Source organism: Leuciscus leuciscus (assembly GCF_965113295.1).
Source record: "Leuciscus leuciscus genome assembly, chromosome: 2".
NCBI classification, from domain to species: Eukaryota; Metazoa; Chordata; class Actinopteri; order Cypriniformes; family Leuciscidae; genus Leuciscus; species Leuciscus leuciscus.
This window is the reverse complement of record NC_138726.1, coordinates 10,094,722-10,117,208: the sequence shown is the minus strand read 5'-3', so window position 1 is coordinate 10,117,208 and position 22,487 is coordinate 10,094,722. Positions and strand designations below refer to the sequence as shown.

Here is a 22,487-nt window from a genome sequence, read left to right as displayed (position 1 = left end):
GAAGAGAAGACTAACCTTTTGCTTGGCAAAGCCAGGATCAATTACAAACACCACGCCATCGATGGTCAGGGACGTCTCAGCGATGTTTGTAGAAACCACAACCTATGAGAGGCGAAACATTACGGTCAAGACTGATCCAACAGCTATTGACCAAAAAATAAATAAAAGCAAAAATCGAAGTCCATCTACTTTTTGAACAAGTTGTACAAGACACTCTAAAATGACCTGGATGACTATGCATAACATTTAAAAGCAGCAAGTATTTTGACATTTCTGCAGAAAGGTGAGCTAAACTCACTGCCACAATGGAACTTGGGTGGTTGACAAGGTGTTGCTATGCAGATAGGTTGGTGTTCTGAGTGGTTTAAGTATGTTTCAATACTAGGGATGCACCGAAATGAAAATTCTTGGCCGAAACCGAAAAAGAGGAAACTAAGGCCGAAAACCGAAACACCGAAATAAATTATGCCAATTATTAGTACCATTGCATTTATGACTATGACTGTGTACTAACTTTACTATAATCAAGGCATTGCATAACTTAATATTAAAGTTTCATAGAATAAATCAATTAAAATTGTATGCAAATATTTATTTAGCACATTGCAAAGTATAAAATTAAATGTTTAACTTGACCCCACTCATGTGTACATTAAATAATAATGTAAAAGCCTACTGGCCTGCAGAAAGGTTTAAAAATGAAGTGTTCTCTCATAAAAACAAAGTGCATTTAGGTCAATACTGCCATAGCCCATAATAATATCTGCAGCTATATGCTCATGGACGTGAGTTGCAAAAACCATAAACAGCTAAGGTAAACACACACACCTCTGAGAAATGACGGCTGCTCTGCACACACACGCAAGGTCTCTCGCTCCCTCTCTCTGCCGCGCGCACGCTACGTATGCGCGCTCATGCTCGCTCGCGATTCCGGGAGATTTAAACTAATTTGCGGGCATCAGGGAGCCGCTATCAATACGCAGGAGACTCCCGGAACTTCCGGAAGACTTGGGATGTCTGTGTTTTGAAAATCGCTGTCCGTGGGTCACTCTCAGATATATTGAAATACGTCCACACCGCAGATATGTTGCTTCAGACAAGCACGTGCAAGTCGCGGTATCATCTGCTGTTTGCGTCATCACAACATTTCGGCCGTATTGTTTCGGTGGCCGAATATTCGGTGCATCCCTATTCAATACAAATGCAAATATGTTCTAAATGGGTTTTCGAACAATGCTGTGTGGTTGCTATTGTGTTCTGAGCGTTTAAGTACATCGCTATAAAGCAAAAATGTTATAAGAGCTACTTAGAAAGTTGCCATGTTGCTCTGGTGTTCTGAATGTTTTCAGAACGTTGCTTTGCGGTTGCTATGGTGTACTGACTGGTATATTAAGTATGTTGCTATAAAAAAAGCAAAGAATATCCAATTGATTTTTAGAACGCTGCTATGAAGGAATGACCAAAAGGAACAAGAGAGCCAACCCTTAAATCGGTCCAATAAATCTGTTATGGTCCTTTTTCCCCATCACACTTTAAAATGTCTTTAGAGTAATATCACAAGGGCTGCCACAATTCCACGATCAAATTCAGTACTCGATTTTTTAAAATCCTCTACAGCAATTTACCCGTGTTGAGTACCCAGCAAAATACCCGAAGTGATGCATTCCGCGGACAAGAATCCATTAAATGTTAGATAATTTAAGGCTTCACGCTGTATAAACAATTTTTTTTTTAAATACTATAGCAGAGTGCTATTGTAAATTCACAAAGGCTGCAATTCAATTAAATATATGCCCTGCAGGTTTAATATAAACATTTTAATATTAATATTAATTATTATTAGTTTAATATTAATAATTTTTACGCCTGTATGTTACGTGAGTCTCAGATCGGCACCGTTCACACAAAAATGTGTCAAAATAAAAGTTTAAACCCTCACTCTGAGTTTACATGTTTTGATGTCCACATAATCTTGTTCAAGATATTGCAGTGGCTGTAGCATTTCTATTGTAAAGAAGAGGCCAAATATTAAAGACATTTTTTAATGTCATTTTGCCAATATTAAACAAGGATTTGATCTGATGCATTTTAACACTTGTTCTATAAAACCATGATTGCTTGCTTTTGATATTTTATTTGAATCAAAGATTATTGCCTCGTTATTATTTATGTATTTTAAGTCTTTTTAAAGGTTATTGTTTGCTTGGGTCTATTTTTATTACAACAAAAAACATCCGCTTACTCGATTACCAAAATAATCATTAGTGACAGCCCTAAATATCACTTCACTTAAGCTACAAAATTTGAGAAATTATTCATGTTAATTGCACAAGTGTGTGGGACAAGTTATGTGGCCAAGTTGAATACTTGGCGTTAAGTATTTATTAAAATCTCTAACCACTCTCTACACCAGCAGGGTTGCTTTTTTTAGTACATTTCATTGGTGATTAGACTCTTCTGCACTGATCTGGGCGGCAATAAATAAATAAATAAAATTAAAAGAAATAAAGTTCTGTTGTAACTGGAAAGAGGGTGAAAAAAAGGCACACAAAAAAAAAATCAGTGGGAATTAAATCCTTAAAGACACTTCAGTGAGCTGTCGCAAGCTGGAAGACTAATACAACCCAACAGGGAAGTAAGGCAACAGTTGCTGCAATCAAGTCAAATTGGGAGTGTGCTGGCTGAGCCGGACTGCTTTCCGCCGAGCAGCCCGTCCAGACACATTACTATTGCTCTTTTTGGCGGCAAGATACATGTCTCTGCACAGCACGTAGCCATCTTCCCCTCCCTGGAGAAGCACACATCTAAGAAACTGTATTATTAATGCCACGTCTCGCTTCTTCGCTCTCTCTGTCCCTTTACAGTACAGGTGGCCTTCATCATGTGTGGTATAGTGACATATTGAATCATCTTTGAGCTAGAGACTGTGGACTGTCTTTGATGCGCTGAGATGATCTGAGATGAGCCCCCAGAGCTGTGGAAGGATGTCGTCTAGTGTTGTCACGATACCAAAATTATTGTTTCGATACCGATACCAAGTCAAGTATTGCGATTTCGATACTTTTTCGATACTTTTCCTGAAAAGGGAGAAACACTCTCAAATATCATTGCTGTGCTTTATTTTAAAACCGGGACAACATACTAATCATATAACACACTAATAAATGAACATATGAACAGCAGATATATTAAACATTTGAACGAAATATGAAATATAAAAATATAAAAAGTAAATTAGAGCACTGACATTCAAGGTAAATTTTTTTATAAATTTAGCAGCATTATCTCATTTATCATAAGAAACATAAGAGCTTTATCTTGATTCTGAACTTTGAATAACAATATGAACAGCGATTATATTAAACAATGTTTAATATTGGTAACATATGATAAGCCTCATTGGTGATATATTTGACATGTGGGGAGAGAGTTGTGGAAGGCCTATACTTCATGTTAAACATAAATATATAGCAGCAAAGACAACGTCGGCAGTATTGACGGCAAAATAGGCTACAGAATAATTCGTTCTGTATTGAGAGGTGCAATATTTGAAAATCGATAATATTTTTTTTAATTACATTGATATTGTATTTATGTCAAAACTTTCAAACATCAAAATGTCATTTATTAATATGTATTCGTGTCAAAATGACATAGAAACATCTTTTCCTATTCTATTTTGCCTGGAAACGCTTCCAACACGCTTGCGTGTCGCGTGAAAAATAGGCGTCGGTTCTATTTGTAGCATACACGCGTTTTCCGCGCGTCTCGAGCTGCGCCCAGACGCGTGTGTCACGCAGGCAGTTAACATGGGAGCCGAAATAAAAACGGACACGACACGCAGCCAGTGTGTCGACTCGCCGGCCTTACAAATCTGGAACGCAGTCATTCTTAGAAGTATCGATACTAATAAATTAAGGAATCGTGACGTTTTTCATTTCCGATTTACTTTTGAAGTATCGGTGCACCGTGCAACAGAGCAAGGTAGGCAACGTACTTCCATATGTCACTCCTCGCGTCATCTTTTTCTACGAGTCGTGGACCACTTGTGCTCGCACATGCAGCCATCTCGCTGTAGTGTTTTGTCACATGACACTGACAGCGGCAGGTTCTTTGCTGCGTGCGTCAGGAAAAAAACACAGACGTCCATAGGGAGGCGATTTTTTTTTTTTTTTTTTTTTAAGTATCGATACTGATAAATGTAGGTATCGTGACGTTTTTAATTTCCGAGTATCGCGATACTTTTGAAGTATCGGTACACCGTGCAACACTAATGTCGTCAATGACAAAAGGTGGTGTACATTCATAGAGAACAATAGTTTTGAATGTTTCTCGCATGCAAGTCATGGATTAAATGACTGGAGAAGTCTGGTGTCTGTCTTGTCACCAGAAGATCAGGTTATAACCATTTACCATTTTATTAAAATTGAAAAGATCAAAAATAAATCTTGAAAAAATACATTTAAGAAAATGAAACATGCATGGATGCATCATTCATAATATGATTAATAAATGAATAGGGTGAATTTCCATTTCTTGCCAACTGAGTCTCTATGATATTCTGGTTCCTAAATATGGCTCAGGTTCCCTCTTTCGATTAAAATCAATGGGATTTTTGCACCTTTTTATCAAAAAGAATTCAGATGCCTTGCAGCAATACGCACATAGTTTGAGTTATAAATAATGCCTACAGCAAAAAACAAGCACTGAAGTTTAATTCATTAGGTTAGGGATTTATTTAAAATCCTAACCTTAAGTGGGAGCAAAAGTATTAAGTGTTTCCTTTAGCAAGCTCCACTAAAAAAAAGGTTTTGCCATGTTTTGCTATGTATATTTGCTAAATGCAAATTGAGTTTCATAATTTCTGGCCTCTATTACTAACAGAAAGCAAATAATAGAGAGAAAGCTTATATATTTCATGTAATTCAGCCTCCTCAAAATGCCTTCCAGGCACTTAAGTCTTACTTTTATAAGTGGATTTCACTCTAGCCACAAAATGATTGGCTTCAGAGTTTATTTATTTATTTTTTACTCTATTCATGGAGCCTTTGACCTGATGTAATTCAGCTGCTGAAAAGAATCATCTACCTATATATTCATAGAAAGGCCGGGAGAATTTGCTGAAAAAAGGCCATCTGGAGTCTGGAGACTGGGGGCCACGACCCAATGACCACAGAGCGTGCTCCTAACAGACCACTGAATGACAGCGGGGTCCGGAGCGCTCAAGACATGTGATGAAAAGAAATGAGGGTTCCTAACCAGTCTGCATCCTTTCAGAAAATAGGGCCACCTGGGAAAGACCTTTGAGATGAAATATATTCCAGAGTGGTAGCCATGGAAATTATCGAAAGGTGAGCACCATTGGAATGAATTTCACAGCAAAAACACTAAATGCATTACAAGTACTTAGACATACTCATTGAACCATGAGGTGTTGAGAAATTGCATCTTTTAGGAAGCAATGATCCATAAGCAAGTGGTCTGGAAAAAAGTTGTCGGGCTGACTGAACAAGGCTAATACCAGCAACATTTCACATGAATAAGTGCAATTTCAATTCTCTCGAATGAGCCTCTCATTCAATGTTCATTTTTGGTAAAATACCTAAAGGACGAGACTAGGGATGGGTATCGTTAAGGTTTTAACGGTATTACTACTCTTACCGATACTCCTTATCGATCCGGTACTTTAACGGTATTCTTATCGGTTCTTTTTGTTATATTAAAAAAAGGGGGAAAAATAATTTAGAACATAACTAATATTGCTTTATATTTTGAAATGTAAAATAAATATCTATAGCAAAAGAAAAAGCAATGCTTTAACAAAACAAATAAAACATGCATGTTATGCAGAAGGGTGCAGGCTTTTGTGTTTTATATAGACAGACAGGACGCCAAAAACAAAGTACAAACACATGGTAAAAAAAAAAAAAAAAAGTATACAATAAAACAAATATACAAATTATATACCCAGTGCTTTAATTTCAGTAATGTCTACTGACATTACTGTTCAGGAGTAATATGGGTTAAAAAGACATCTAAGTCAGATGTAAAATAACACTGCATAGTTTATCATAGATAGATTAAAGCTTATATCATTCAAGAGCTGTGACTGATTTTCTCTTTGCCTTTTGTTGTTTGATTCACATTAATGGAGCAATCGTCAGCAGGATTATTAGACTGCTGCCTCTTTAAGACCAAATGCAGATCTAATCATTATTAAGCCTCATATTTTCTCCCAACTATTTACGCCGATTTAAGACATAAACTGTATTTAAGTGAATAAACTGTTTAAGTGAATCTCCAAGACGGCCATTTTGACATATTTGTGTATTTGATCGTTTAGATGCGCACACGAAGCCCAAAATATACGTTGCTTGTCTCGTTGCGGTGTGTTTCGGAGCGTGCGCCGCATTTTGGAACAGCGTCTATTGCGTCAATTTTGGTACTTTTAATAGCCTTTTATTATCAAACGTGTCCCGCAGTTTAGCAAAAGTATAGACTACATTTTACAACAATCACCGATCGTGCAGATTCTGACGGTCCTTTTGGGTTTTAGGGAGAAATGACAGCGCATCGCTCTGTGAAGGGAAGGAAGTTGCGCTGGAGAGAATGTGGCTTAGTTATTAGTTTTTAATGGTTACACCTCAAATATCTTCTTTTTTATAATCATTGGAAGCCAAAACCTAAATCTAAAATAAAATTAGTTTAATATCAAAGATCTAAAGTGTAACCTTTTGAATGTTCTGTCCTCATCGTCACTCATTAAGCAGGGCTGTTGTGTTGCGCGCGCCGTGGCTTTGCGTGAAAGATCGCTCGCTCTCGCTCTCTCTCTCTCTCACACACACACACACACACACACACACACTCTCTCTCTCTCTCTCTCTTTAGCAAAAATGCATCACAGACAAATGGTTCAATATATATTCGCAAGATAATAATTTCTTAATAGCAATAATAAATAGCACGTGTAGGCTACTTTCATAATTTCTCCAGTACCGACAGCAGAACCGATAACGTCCGAGCTTAACGATCCAGCGGTCTTTCAAAATTCAGCACCGGGGCCCGTTTAATACCGGGTTTCGGTACCCATCCCTAGACGAGACATACCCTACTGGTCATAAGATAGGAATAATTAAGTCTCTTATGGACACCAATGGTTCACTTACTATTTGATTAAAATCACAGTAAAATAGTAATATTGTGAAGTATTAATTTAAAACAACCATTTTCAATTTTAATATATTTCAAAATGTAAATCCTGTGGTGACTAAGCTGAATTTTCAGCATCATTACTCCACTCAAGAAATATAATAATAATAATAATAATAATAATAAATATATATATGTATCGTGGATAGTGACAATATGTATTGTGTATAGTTCACCGAAAAAATTTAAATTACAGTGTTTGTGTCAGTACTACAATAAAATACTATATATAATGTTGAATATAAAGTAAATATTTGTGGGTTCTGATAATGCCAAATGTCTCATGTTACCAGGAAAAAGTGGCCTATACATTACTTTAAATATAGGCAATGACAGAGTGCAAGCATATTTGTCTAAAATAATTCTGTATTTTCATCTTCAGAATCATGAATGTTTTTAGTCTGGTGTCAACATTGTCCAGCACCAAGTCCAAGCCTATTCATTTAATCCATTCACAATAATATTGTATCGTGAGTTCAGTATCGTGATATGCATCATATCGTGACGTGGGTATCGTTACACTCCTGGTCCTTTCTGAATAAAAGGTTTTTTTTTTTTTTTTTTTTTTTTTTACTTAACCTTTTAAAATGGTACTGTATCACAGTTTCCACAAAAATATTAAGCAGCTTTCATCATTGATAAGAAATGTTTCTTGATTAGGGCTGGGATAAACGATTATTTTTTAAACGATTAATCTAGCGATTATTTTTTTCGATGCATCGATTAATCTAACGATTCATTTTTCCAGTCCGATTCGATTTCGATTCGATTCGATTATCTCCCCAATCCCCATTAATTGACTAATAGCAATTTATACATGTTAATTTACATATCTGAATGAAAAAAACATGAATTCCTTAACATTGCAATATATGTTTATTGCTCTTAAAATTCCAAAATAAAAGACTATACAAGTGAGAGGTAGCATTCAATAAAACCTTAAAGCCTTGAAAACACATAACTGAAACAAGCTTACTGAACACATAGGGCCAAGCTTACTGAAAAAAAAGTTCTTCTTTCAGATGAAAATAACAACAACTTGATGTCTAGCATTCAATGAAAAAATAAAAAGGTCACCCAAAATACTTGTTTAGAGCAATTGAAAGAAAACAGTAACCAATGTAAACTTGGGGGCTTTAAGCTAATACAGAGAGTGCTTTTCCAACAAAAAATAAATAAAAATTAACAGTGGGAGCCAGCAGCCTGTCATGGCATCCTTCCTGAACCAACAGAATTGAACATTTATGTTGAAAACACATAGTCCTAGCTTACTGAAAAAAGTGCATATTTTAATTCTTCATTCACATAAAAATAACAACAACGTAAAGTAATACACTCTGCCACTCACCTTTTTCTACAAAAAAAATAAAAAATACTAATAAAAAAAAGTGCTTAACTAGAATTTAATAAATGGAACATTATTGTAAAGTGTTACCGATTTGTTATACACCAATTCAGACGCCTCGTGAGTTCAGTGTTGGACAGATCAGTTGTTTTAACCATTCATTAAAGTGAATCGGTTCAAATTAGTCATTAGTTCGCGAATTGGACGTGTAGCCTACGGCAAGCGTTGTGTGATTATCCCGGCAGTTTATTTTTTACCACAATTCACACTCCGCGGTAATTCAAGAGAAAAAAATCTCCGAATGCTCCACGTGAAACTTTGGTCTTCCGCCCTTTTTCTATCGTGTCTAATGATTTTGATTAATATGCACGAGGGAGAGAGAGAGAGAAGACAGCGCTCGTGTTGTTTGAAGACGGTGAGTGCGCGCGCGCGCGGCCGGGGCTCTCTCTCTCGTACTTATATGCGCCCTGTCAAGCGCAGTCAGTCATTCTATTCTACATCACTCACCGATCAAATAAGGCTTTGGCGGCCGCCCCCCAAAAAATTCAATGCAGGAAAAACCCTGGATGGATAGAATGATGGCCATCGCGTATCAGCACACTTAAGGTACACACTGTGAAGTAATTTGCACACGTTTTTTAGAGAAATGAAAACAGGTCGACAGGCATATTTTGCGTCGACGTATTTTTTGCGTCGACGTCATCGATGACTTCGACGCGTTGTCCCAGCCCTATTCTTGATCACACGACACTGAAGACTGTATCTTCGAAGTAATGCAAATCACATTAATTAATTACTTTAAATAATCATTTATTAAAATAAAAACAGTTAATTGAAATGTAATAATATTTGTCAGTATTACTGTTTTTACTGCATTTTTGATTAAATAAATGCAGCCTTGGTGAACATATTGTGGAACAGACTTATTTCAAACGCATTAAAGAAATCGCAACTATCCGAAACCTTTGACTGGTAGTGTAAGTTTGCAAACAGTGACAAATGCTTTTGCAAGTGCATTTTGCATTACCGCAGTGGTACTAAGTCTCTGGTGGGTGATAGAGCCTTACCTTCAAATGTTTGTGCCATTAAATTGGATGTACTGCTATCCAGGTAATTAGCTATAAACATGTCGACAGTTTTACCTTGAGAATTTTTTTTAACTTACTCTGCCAAGACAGCAGTTGATCAGACAGAGTCGCTCGTATTTTATATTCAAAAAGATAAGGGAAACCCTGCCTTCAATCACACTGAATTAAAAGTGACTATGGAAACCATGGCAATTGCAAATAGACCGAGACTATTCTCGTCTGTCTGTTTCTGTACTGAACTAAACAGACATTTTGTCAGCAATAGTGCAATTCCATTGTGCCTCAGGGTTTTTAAGCTGCATGAAGGGAAGAATATCCAAAAATCATCATTACTGGGCTGTATCGACAACTTTTAAAAGAAACATGTTATATGACAATCCTTAGAGTGAAGAGTGGCATATCAAATGTTTTGACTACAAGCAAAGGTATGCCTGAACATGGTCTCTATCAGGCTAGAAGGGTCTAAATACCTTGCGTTCTGCACCATCTGGAGGAAGACCACTTTCTATCCAGAACCGGTTATTAACAAGCAAAATTTGCCACCTAAAGCAGATATTCATTAAAGACTGGTTTGGGTGGTTAACGCACACACGGCACACTTACAGTCTCCTAAATTCTCCCGTAAGCCTCCATTCCTGCAGACAGCACAAGGGAGATCTTACCACATCCCATTTAAATCAAGAATCAACAAGAATGTTGCTTCGGAAATTTGCCACAGTCCTCAATTCCCATACATGTGACTGCTGAGTGTCACATGAAGTTAAATCCCATCTAATAAATCCATGCACATCAGCAGTGGAATAGGGCTGTTGGATTTGTCCTCAAGGAGGATGTGACTGCACAGGTGCAGATCTCAAAATCCACACACGCACCCCGTATCTGCTAAAGGTGGCTTATATGCATTGTGTTTAATATATGCCAGAGGGTGTGAAGAGTTGACATTTTTACAAGGTAATCTGAGCCTATCCTTATGTACTGCTGCCACAGAAGGACAGAAAAACAAGGTGCCAGAAAAATAAATAGAGACACTGTACAGATACTGCACACTCAAAAAATGCTGCTTGTTCAAATTACTTTGTTAAAATGACGTGATGCAACAAACCTTTAACATTCTATCACAATGTATATTGACACACAATGTCACCTGTAAAGGGCTGCATGACAACCATGATGTTTTATGTTGCTTCACTCAAAGAGCAATAAGTATTGAGACCATAATAATCTACAAATAATAATAAATGATTACCTTTAGCAAGTAAGTTAACCAACACAGGAACTTAAATTTATTAAGTTCCAGGTAATAGGTAAACAACATCTCATTGTAATTCAGTTTAACGATGTACTAAAATAAACAAATGACAATAGGAACTAGGGATGCTAATGTTTAATTGACGATCGATTAATTGTCGATAACTTCATAGATTAAACGCATCGATGGTCGATTAAGTAAGCTCATCGTTAGAGTGCATAGTTTCGAGGTGCGTGCGACTCATGCACAAAACACGTGCAGCAGACATGAGGAAAAGTGAATCGAGCTCGCCATAGTTGCGTATTCTAAATGTACCATGTCTTCAAGTCATGCAATGGATTAGGTAGGTTAGCCATTTATTTCGAAACAATTATCCAAGGGTCCAAAAAACCTTCCAAACAAGTGATTTTACTGAACAGAACTACTTGTGTTAACTCCACAATAAAAGTACATAAACAAGTAATAAGATCTGTGCGCTCCTATTTTATGGCGCGTAGTAAATCAAGACCTATCAATCTTGAGTGATCGAACCAATCTAAGAGTGCCCCAGTGGTAAAATGGTGTTCAATTGGTCTCTACACATTGACCCTACCCACTATACCCACCCGCCACACCAGAGATCCTTTTTCCATTGGTTGAACTTTCAAATAAAGTTGGAAAACACTGCGTGATCGTCCTATTGCTTTAGCCAAGCAGCATGTGACGTCACTCGGTGATCTACGCATCGTCTTATGTTGTGTTTGGGCTCATTCGAGACCAACTACTATGGTTTACTAACATATTAATTAGGGCTGGGTAAAAAAATATCGATTTCTCAATTTTAATCGATTCTCATTTTTACGAAACGATATCGATTCTTAAATCCCAAGAATCGATTAGTCATCCTGTTTTCAGTTGATGAATGAATGGAACATTGTTGCGCGCATCCCATCCAATAAATCGCAATAATCTTTGTGCTTTGTTATTATTGATATGAAACAGTCTCAGATTTCAAATTACGTCCATTTTCTTACGAAATTCAAAAACAATTGGCGCTGTGGCGCTGTGGCGTTTTGGCGCTGTGGCGTGAGATCGCTCTGGCGCAGCTCAGCTCAAGAGAAGCAGCAGCGCGGAGCGCACACATAGACAGTATGAGCGCACATGACCTTCTCTTTCGCCTTAATACCAGTTACAGCGTGAAATAAACATGAATGAGCATCTGAAAGTGTGTTAAAAGATAGAGTACAACTTATCGAAGTCCGTATCATGTCACATGGAATCGCTCAATCAGTGTTTCAACCGTGGAAAGACGTTAGTAAACAATGTCATGTAACGTCACATTTACCTCAGAAAAAACATATCCAGTGACCATAAACTCGTTAGTCAGCGAGAAAAATTTACTCTAGAGAGGAGCATTTTGTTAAATATATACACCATATTACATATTCATTATAATTTTTAATGTTCTTCAATATTTAATGCATGTTTGAATAAATCTGTAAAGTTTTTTATGACAGCCACCATTTAAACTTTTATATAATTTCATATAACTTTATTATAAAAATAAATAAGTGTATTTTAAATGTTTGTATACAAATCAGTTAATTTTTACCTTCAGTATTATAGTTGGCTAATGAAGCCTATAGGCTACAACTGACTCCCATAGTTTACTATAATAGTTAAAGGTCCCATGACATGAAATTTTCACTTTCTGAGGTTTTTTAACATTAATATGAGTTCCCCTAGCCTGTATATGGTCCCCAAGTTTCTAAAAATTTCAATCGGTGTAAATCGAGCTTTTGCTATCTTTCTCTGCCTTTGAGAAAATGGAGGCTCATACGCGCTGATCTTGAATCTCCTCATTATGACGTCATAAGGAGGAAATGTTACCTCCCCTGTCTCTGCTTTGCCCGCCCAGAGAATATTTTCCGCCCATGAGAAAATGCGCTAGGAAGTAGGAACGCGCGCGCGCGATTTTAGTTTGTCCACGAGAGATATCATGGCTTTTGAGCGAGCGAAGCATAACAATTGCTCAATAATTGGATGTACAAATGAACACCGAAGGGTCAATACAGAGCCGGGCTTGCTGAACGTCTGAAACTAAAGTCTGGATCACTCTCTTTGGCTCAGCTACACACCTCGGACAAGTAAGTCAACTAATGATATATAAGTGTGTTGCTTTACTGTTTATGGTTACCTAGATTTTACACGTAGAATGTGGCTGTAACATTAGCTATGCAGCTATGCAGTTTATGTGTGTGAATACACACACTGTAACGCGAGTGTTGTACACTTTGTTATTTGGATAACCGTTTTCCTGTTGGTTATATGGCGCGCGCGATATCCGCATTTCAAGATTGCAGAGCTTGATGTAATTGTAATAAGATAAATACAGACGTTACAGATCTCTCATGAAAAGGCAACAGTAGGTTAGCGTTAGCTACAAGATAATAACTGTAAACCATCCGAATAAAGTACCGTATCCAGACATAATATTTTAAACGAACCATTCGGAAACGTCCTGCTGGAGCCGCTGAGTTGCAACTTCTTCATCCGTTGCTTCTCCATCTGGATCAGATTCTGGGTCAAACTGAAATGCTTGAACGACTGCGTGTCATCGTGCCATTGCTATATCCAACGTAAACATGCACGCCACGGTACCGTTGCGCAAGATGGTCAAGGCCACACCCACCCTCCACCTTGCGCCGCCTTTCTCCTCCTCCACAGTATTTAAAGCTACAGACACCGAAACGGCCTGTCTGAAGGAAGCTCATTCTGGGACTGGCTTGTAGTGGCTATAATTCTGCACCAAGGCTGAATTTTTGGAAAGAGATTTCAGATACAGTACTAGGGACCACTAAGGCCTATATTAAAGCCTACAAAAAGTAGCATGTCATGGGACCTTTAAGAGATTTGTTTTCCTTGAGAAAATTTGAAATGTATTGTACCTGATATCCAAAATAATCAATATTGAATCGAATCGTAATCGAAATCAAATCGAATTGCAAGCTTGCGAATTGAAATCGAATCGAATTGTGAAATTTGTGTCAATACCCAGCCCTAATATTAATAATGTTCAAACAAGTTACAAATAAAAATGGGGGGCAAAAGTATCGTGTATAATGTTTACAGGTGCGTCAGCGGCGCTTTTTCAAACAAATACTTGGCACAACAAACAAATGTGCTTGTATTCTGCAAGTTGAGACCTTTTCAATGATATATAATTTATGTACAATGATTTTACAGATCGCATTTTCATGTAAAACTTTTTTTTGAACACTATGAAAATAGAGCACATCTAGTGTCAGCAAATTTAAAAGCACATATTCCCTATATTTATTGTAAAACAACAGCTATTTTTGGTTAGTAATAGCTAAGTGGTTGTTAAGTAACGTGATAACTTAGCCCCCACGCTTTGGATTAAAGTGGTTAAGGTTAACGGATGAATGGATTAATTGATCGTTAATTAAAAAAATGACAGATTATGGGAATTTATGTAAATAGACAACCCTAAAAGGAAAAACAAAATTACTATAACTAAAACAGAAAAGATAAATATTTCAAAATATTAATAAAAAAAACTATAATATTTCTCTCTTTAATACTGAAACACTAGTTGTTTAAAAAAACATTGCATTGAAATAAACGTGTATGGACCTAAAGTAATTGCATGGGAAGGTTCTTAATTTAAACTATGTTTTGAGGAGAGACATTTTTAGTAACTTTTATTCGTTAGTATGAAATTTTCACAAAAAATATTACATTACATATCTTTTCCATCCAGAAAATTTTTTTTTTTTTTTTTTTTGACCCAAAAGCCACCAAACAAGAACACTAACAAAACCACAATGTTTAAAGTTCATAAAACTATTCTTTTGAGTTCATGGAAAGTAGCTGGAGGGGAAAAATTTTTTTGTTACTTTTATTTGTTAGTCTGAGCTTTTGACAAAAAATATGACATGTATATATATATTTTTAAATAATTCCGATAAACAGCAACAAATCAAATAAAAATGTCATGAATACATTTTTGTTGTTGTTGTTTTTTTAAAATAGAAGAGTTTCTGAACAAGCCGTTCTCTGTCCCCAACAATATTTTGCATCACAAGGGTTGCTGCATATTCACATCAGCCCCTGTGAATCCATGTTCACTTTCATTTTCTTCTGAACAGTGCAGGCAAACAGCGGCGGTTCTTTGAACTTCTGAAGCAGCTTATGCCCTGGCTTACGAGTAATCAAACCTCAGAGAAACCCAGAGCCTGTTTAAACATGGAAGTGGTCAGGGGAGAGATGAAATGACACAATGCCCTAGTGAAGAGGAATGGACGAGGCAGATACTTGATATCTGAAGCAGGCGGATACTGATGCTGTTTGGTACATCAAAACACAAACCAGGCATGTAGCGAAGACTTCGTTAAGGCTACAAATACAGCCATCAAGTTGAAGGAACAAGAATGAGGAAATTTGCGGATCAGTGAACGTTTGCGTTCGCTCATTAGGACATCAGTAATCTTTGCCAGCAATAATGACAAGCGGATCGGTTTCTGTAGGGGAAGCCGGGGCGATGACTCATTAATCAACTCCTCATCAGATGTTCAGCTAAATGTTTGCAAACTCATAGCTGATGATCAGTTATGATATTCTGTCAGATATTTGGCCAGTCACGCAGACGTCCAGGTGCTTTTCATACTGTAATCGTCAGGGTTGTTTGAGAGAAGTGAAATGGGAATAGAGAAAACAAAAGGACGATTGCATCTGCACAAGCTCCTGCTAAGAGTAAAGGATGACGGATGATGAAACTCTTTACAGTGGATGAGCTCTGATAAAACATCTACAGTGAATCTCATTCTTTCAAAGACAACATGCCAAAAATGGAAAAATGGCAAGTCAGGCGACAGACGGGAAGCAAAACAGGGAGTGAAAGTAAACGGTCCAAAACAGACTATAGAAAAAAAATAAGATTACTGCTCTAACAATTTTCAAATGATAGAAGGATGAGTAAATTTCCTTTCCAAAATTTGAGGGGAAAAAAAGTCATATGCTGAAAAAAGCAGCATATGTTATGAGTCATTGCTTCACCGAAGCTAAAGATGGAAAGGGAGAAAAAAGAAAAACCTAATTTCCACCATTCCTTGCTCTTCATTCTTCCCTCCACAGACAAACTTGAGTCATTCTCTCATCCTCTTCTTTTTTTAAAAATGTATTAAAAAGGCTAGTGTGCCAATACGAATATCAATATTTTTATTGTTTGATACAATATTCCACTGACAAAAGTTAAAGGGATAGTTGACCCAAAAATTTATATCAATTACCCTCCTTACGTTGTTCCAAATCCATTCGAATTTTGTTCACTACTTTTATGATTTCTTCTTGTACTTTTTAATGCATGGAAGATTTGAATAAAATAGACATTCAATGCATGGGAAAAAATTCTGAGAATCTTGAAAATATCTTCATTGTGTTTCAAGGATGAATGAAAGACTGGAGTCATTTTTAAGTCGTTTTTCATTTTTAGGTAAACTAATCGCTTTCACGTTTGTCTTTGAGAAATTTTGATTTTTGATGCAATATCTCAAAGGAAACCACAGAGGGACTAAATGCAATACCTTTCATGAAAATACTGTGTTTGCAGCAGTTCAAAATCTAGTTCCATGTATGTATCGAGAAGCGTGGCGGTGATGTTTACCTTCCTGCCGATGGCGCCGCTTGGTTTGCGTGGTGGAGGTGGCTCAAAGATCCTCTGCTGCTGCTGTGGTGGCAGCGTGGAGTAGAGCGGGATGATTTTGATGTCACCAACCTCAGGCCCGAGATCGTCAATCTCTCGTTTGATCCGTTTGCAGGCTTCATCGATTTCCTAGAAATGTAAACAGACTGACGTTAAAGGCCACAGACTGACAATCAGGTGCAAAATTAACACTAAGTGCCAAAAGACAGACATTTTTGATAAGTCAATTAAATAGAAATATTACACATTAGGAAAAAAAATTTGCCTCTACATTGGAAATTTTTGGGGGGGGGGGGGGGGGGTTCCAAAGATATTTTTCTCTTGGAAATTGTTAGTAAATTGCTAACAAATACTTGCAAAGAAAATGCAGGTAACATTTGATGAAATAAATTGTAGAAGCAGAAAGAAAAAAAAAAAGTAAAGTTATTTGTTTGCGTGCAAAACTCCAAATGCATACAATATACTGCAGTTTCCAGCTGAAATAAACAATACAGTGGAAGGAAAACACCAACAATTTATTCCTTTTCACACAAATTATGATTATAGGTGCAGAATATGAATTAATAAAAGACTTATTCTAGCATAGTTCCTTGCACAATACTACGTTATGACCTCAAAAGGTGATTAACGTGTAAACTAATACATTTTGACTCACTGGACACTTTGAAAGTGGCATGAAACATGCAATTAAGAAGCAACGTAATATTTTGCAGATTATTTAACAGGCACGTTTTTTTTTCTCCAATGAGCCTGGGTGATTTTATTATGAGAGGTTAGTCTAGGATGGCTTGTATCTTTCCATCCAGAAAATGGCTAGTTTTTATTTATTTTTTCTTCAATTGGACCCAAAAGCCACAAAACAAAAACATTGTAAACAAAACCACAATGTTCCCTTAGGATTTTGTGACTGGTTCAGTTTCCCTGGGATTAGACCACCATTTTGAAGGATGTTTCAAGTATTTTTGTCCATACAGCAAATGTCACTGGAGTTCATTGTTGTTTTGGACTCCACTGACTTCCGTTGTATAGAAAATAGCTTATGTTACACACAAAAAAAGTCAGTCATACACGTTTGGCATGACTATGAATGAGTAAATGGTGAAAATGGTCATTTTTAGTGAACTGTCCTTTAAAAAACATGCAGAATAGGGTATTTTGACAAACAGTAATGATTTGTGTAGTCTGCCCTCTATGTCCAACTTCAACTCATATCAACTGATTCTGGATCACAGCTACCCACTAATCTCCACCGTAGCTTATTTTACAAACATCATTAACTGCTGAATCAATTCCCCAAAGCTGGAAAACACCAGAATCACTAAGGCTTGGGTGGTTTAGTTGCGGTACACTTGACATGCCAGTTCTGTCGACCGAGTGAGAAAACGAAAGCTGGAGTGCATAGCGCTTGGGTAAGATTCCTATGGCTGTGCTATCAACAGCGGCAGTCACAAGGGTGTGTGTACACTCACACGCAAGCTTTATTATTCCAGATGGCAATGTAGTAGGGCTAATGTGAGATTAGAAAGCTGCAATGATGCATAACCAGGAGCAAATCACAACAGATCAGTTAAGTGATGCTGAACGTCACAAAACTTGTGGGCTTGCGATCTAGAAATACATGACAGTCGTCACAGCAAATTAGAGATAGCACTGATCCAACCAGCTCAAATCTGTAAAAAAAAAAAAAAAAAGTACATCGCACAAACCATTAAAAAGCTACACATTTTACAAGAATGTGTCAAAGTTAATCTAGACCACTATTACTAAATGCCTTCTCTCACGAGTCAGAGAAAATATTCACTATATTCACAAATGAAGGATGCTCAGCATTTACTACAAAGCTTTGTCTTCATGCATGAGCAGTGAGCACATTAAGCTCATCACAAGTGGAACGGACCTACTGATTTCAAAGTCACAGCTTATGCAGTACTGCCATCCTCAGGTCAAAGTGAGTATTGCGACTTAAACAGGAACGAGATCAACGATAAACAGTCAAGCAATGATCTCTACAAAAACTTCAGGCTGTTATAATAAAGCATTTATCGATATCAAGACATGCACTGTGACATCAAAAGGCCCTTAACATCTCAGAGACATTTTACTTGAAACTCTTTCATTGCGTATCTAAGCAGCCATAGCCGATCATTTGTCCATAAAAGCATTAAAGCTCGTAAGCGCGCTGATATCCCAGGCATGGTAGTCCACGCACGCTCTGCATTGCTCCCTGGGGTACAATATGCGCAGAAAATGGCGCCGGTGGCCATGTGCATCTTAATCAAAGCTCTGCCACAACGGTGCAGGACAAGGCAAATCTGAATGGATTGATCAAATTAGCCAAAGTATTAATAGTCCATCAGCCCTTGGGAAGCGGCAGCTGTCAGGAGGACTGCTATCCGTGCTGCCAAGGCGCCGGGGAGAGAGGGACACGCGGCTGTGCCAATGCAGAAGAGCCTGCACCTGGAGCAAGGCGCCAAATCCAGATCCCTCGCTTCTCACAGCGGGCATGATACAATACTGGAGGAAAATATTTTAAATGGACCCTTTAATCTACATGCTGCAGATGCAAATTAGCTGGCACAGATCTAAAGGAGAAAACTAATCTTAATCAGTGGTAATTTAGACCTGATTTGATCGAGCAAAGTTGAACAAATAACTGCAACTGTTTTTTTCTCTTTTTGAGAAATTGTGTGGTTTAAAACTAATTGCTATTTGCAAGTTTGCGAAAAGCCTAGAGAGTTAAGTCATTTGTTTCTTCTGCAGAGTCTCATTGCATTAACGGGAAAGATAAAGAACCTTTTCATCCCCTAAAACGGAGTGGACAAACAGTGCAAATTGCTCAACTAAAATGAGGCGCCTTAAAGGGATAGTTCATCCCATGATTTACTCATCCTTAAGCCATCCTAATTGTACATGACTTTCTTCTTTCAGAAGAACACAGTCAAAGTTACATAAAAAAATATCATTGCTCTGGTAGTGAATGGAGGTCCTGATTTTGAAGTCCAAAAAAAGTGCATCCATCCATCATAAAAGTAATCCATACGGCTCCAGGGGGTTAATAAAGGCCTTCTGAAGCGAATCTATGCGTTTAAGAAATATATCCATATTTATAACTTTATAAAACAAAAATAACTAGCTCCCGACAGACAGATGTACGCATCGATTTACGGTGAAAGTGACCTTTGACCCATAACGTATTGACGAACGTGTAAGCGCAGAGGATAGAGCAAAACAAAACACCAGTCATGAATTAGAAGTCTATAACGACAAATTTTAAAGAAAAATGTTGGAGGAGATTGAATTTGTTGCCCAGCCCTATTTGTTTGAACCGCGAGAGGCGTCAAAGCTTACACTACTACATCCTGCATCATACATCGCGTCAGGGGTTACTCTTTTGGAGTACTTGTGTAGGCCGTCTGCCAGAAGCTAGTTAATTTAGTTTATATAGTTTTAAATATGGATAATTTTCTTAAACAAACCCATTGCTTTGCTCCAGAAGGCCTTTATTAACCCCCTCATATGGATTACTTTTATGATGGATGGATGGATGCACTTTTTTTGGACTGCCATTCACAACCATTATAAAGCTTGGAAGACCAATGATATTTTTTTATGTAACTCCGATTGTGTTCGTCAGAAAGAAGAATGTCATATACACTTAGGATGGCTTGAGGGTGAGTAAATCATGGGATAATTTTCATTTTTGGATTAACTCTCCCTTTAATTGATCTAAAGGAGCAAACTGAGCTACTTTGTGACCAGCCTAAAATAACACATTCTTGGCCTAAATTTGAGCATACTCAATCATTTTTTAAATGGGTGAAATATAATAGCCAACTCCACTACTGTGATCATTAGTCTCATCACATGCTTAAGATGGGAAATGCTTAAGCACAGCACCCTTTCAACTGCCCTAGTCCATTTGAAGTCCGTTAACCTAATTAAAAACACATTAACAAGCCACCAAAGCGAATACCTGCAACGCTAGATCTGAAATTCTTTTCGGTTCTTCGCTTAGGGGTAAAAAGAAGTTTGAAATACCTTTGTTGTTAGCAAACATCCTGACACCACCCACATGCTAGGAGAGGTATTTAGATGAAGGTGTTAATATGTGCTGCATGCTTTACTCTCAATAACAAAAACAGTCAACAAAAAGGCAATAAGAAAACAGCAGTTAAAGTCGGCATGAAATCAAATTTGACAAATCTTCTTTTTATATGTAATATTGTAGTGTTTATTATAAATGATTTATCTGTGCACTTCATTATTTTTTTTTAATTCATTTACCCTTATAATCTTTCATCAAATACATTACCCTTCCCTCCCCCCTCGAAACGACCTCTCTTCTCTTTCGGTCACGTGCCATGGCGAAAGGGTGCGGCCAGAGCCGATGAGGGTGCGGCTATCGGTGTCTGTCTCGTTTTGAGTCAAGTCAAGTTATCAGTCAAGTTCACCCTCGAGAGCATCTCGAAGTGTCCGAATGGTAGGCTATCTTTCTTATCTAAATATAGTTATTTACTTATCGGACACGTCGAGATGCTCTCGATGGTGAACTTGACTGATAACTTGACTTGATTCATCTTGGTTCGCGGGAGGCTCATATAAATATGGGTTGATTCCTGCCTGAAAATTTAGCTGCTCGTCCTCGTTCTCGTCGCCGGGCTCCTCAATAAAAAATACTTCATGGGAGGGTAACGGTGGGGAGTCCGGTGGAGAGAAATCCTCCACAACTGAATGTAAACTGGCATTCAAATCTGCCTCCATTTTGTTTGCAACGCCCCACCTCCAACGATCCAATCAATTCCCGAAGAACGAAATCAAGCCCCGCCCAACATTTTTCTCTAATTTCAGAAGCCGTTTCACTCGGATATACGTCACAACAAGGAAAAAAATGACAATCTCAACTTCCGTTTCATGCCGACTTTAAGAATAAGAAAGCATCTGATTATAGCAATGTGTCTAGTAAGTCACATCACGTTTCTTTGTATAGCACTTTATAATAGATTGCTTTAAAGCAAGCAGCTTTACGGTCTTAAACATGAAAAACAGTGTCAGTGTCTCTTTCAATTAGAATTACAACTTAAACTTCTACTCTACAACAGTTCTCCAGTGTGTTCATGTTTTTAACTGGAACAATAGCGTGAGTTTGGGACACGACTGTGTTTGACAGGACAATCGTAGATTGGCAAGTGTTTGGATTTTTTTTTTTATTACAATTGAAACCACTAACAATGCAGAAAACACACTCTTAAACGTCACATATGCAAACGCAGAATTGATCCGTTCATGATAAAGATGAGCTCCTTGTGTCCGCTGACATTCTGGACTTGATAATGATTAGTTCACTGCAAAGAGAACAATCCTGTGCATCAATAAATCTCCACTCAATTATCATCCAATGGTGATGGAGACACTCCAACTGCAACTTACTTCATTCATTCTGCAACGAGCCAGCGATCAATCTCACACCTGCAAATGAAAACGGATGTACACGACCAGACCCACTGGAGAAACTAATGACGGGAGTCTGCCGTTAATAAATAGGGTGTCAAATTATCTGATTAGCTGGATGGTGCGAAGAAGTGACTTCTCTTTGAAAAGGGAAGTGAGGGACATAAATGAAGGAAGTACAATGTGCAGTTATTTGACAAGTCAGACTCAATGTGGCATAAAAGGTGTTCATTTGCCTGGCATGTTTTGCAAATGCAGTTTTAAATCTACTGAATTATTGGACTACTCTAATTGCATAATTTATTGGTCTTCTCATTATCTTTATGTAAAGCATCTAAGAACATTAAGTTAATTTGTCTTTGAGCCTTGCAAAAGAGAACAAATATGCAGGGAATGCTGGTGATTCTCCATCTGTGACCGTATTTATCATTTGGGTGGGTCCCT

At 37.5% G+C, this 22,487-nt stretch overlaps 1 protein-coding gene across 2 annotated transcripts in view; it reads right to left on the bottom strand.

Moving 5' to 3' along the window:
- dhx15 (DEAH (Asp-Glu-Ala-His) box helicase 15) overlaps positions 1–22,487 on the bottom strand; it is a 53,681-nt gene that overhangs the window by 13,846 nt on the left and 17,348 nt on the right. For both annotated transcript variants that reach the window (XM_082161721.1, XM_082161720.1), the window contains exons 6-7: positions 16,557–16,724; positions 16–102 (exon numbers count right to left, since the gene is read on the bottom strand). In XM_082161721.1, coding sequence (XP_082017847.1) covers positions 16–102; positions 16,557–16,724 — 255 coding nt within the window. The remainder of the gene's footprint in view (positions 1–15; positions 103–16,556; positions 16,725–22,487) is intronic.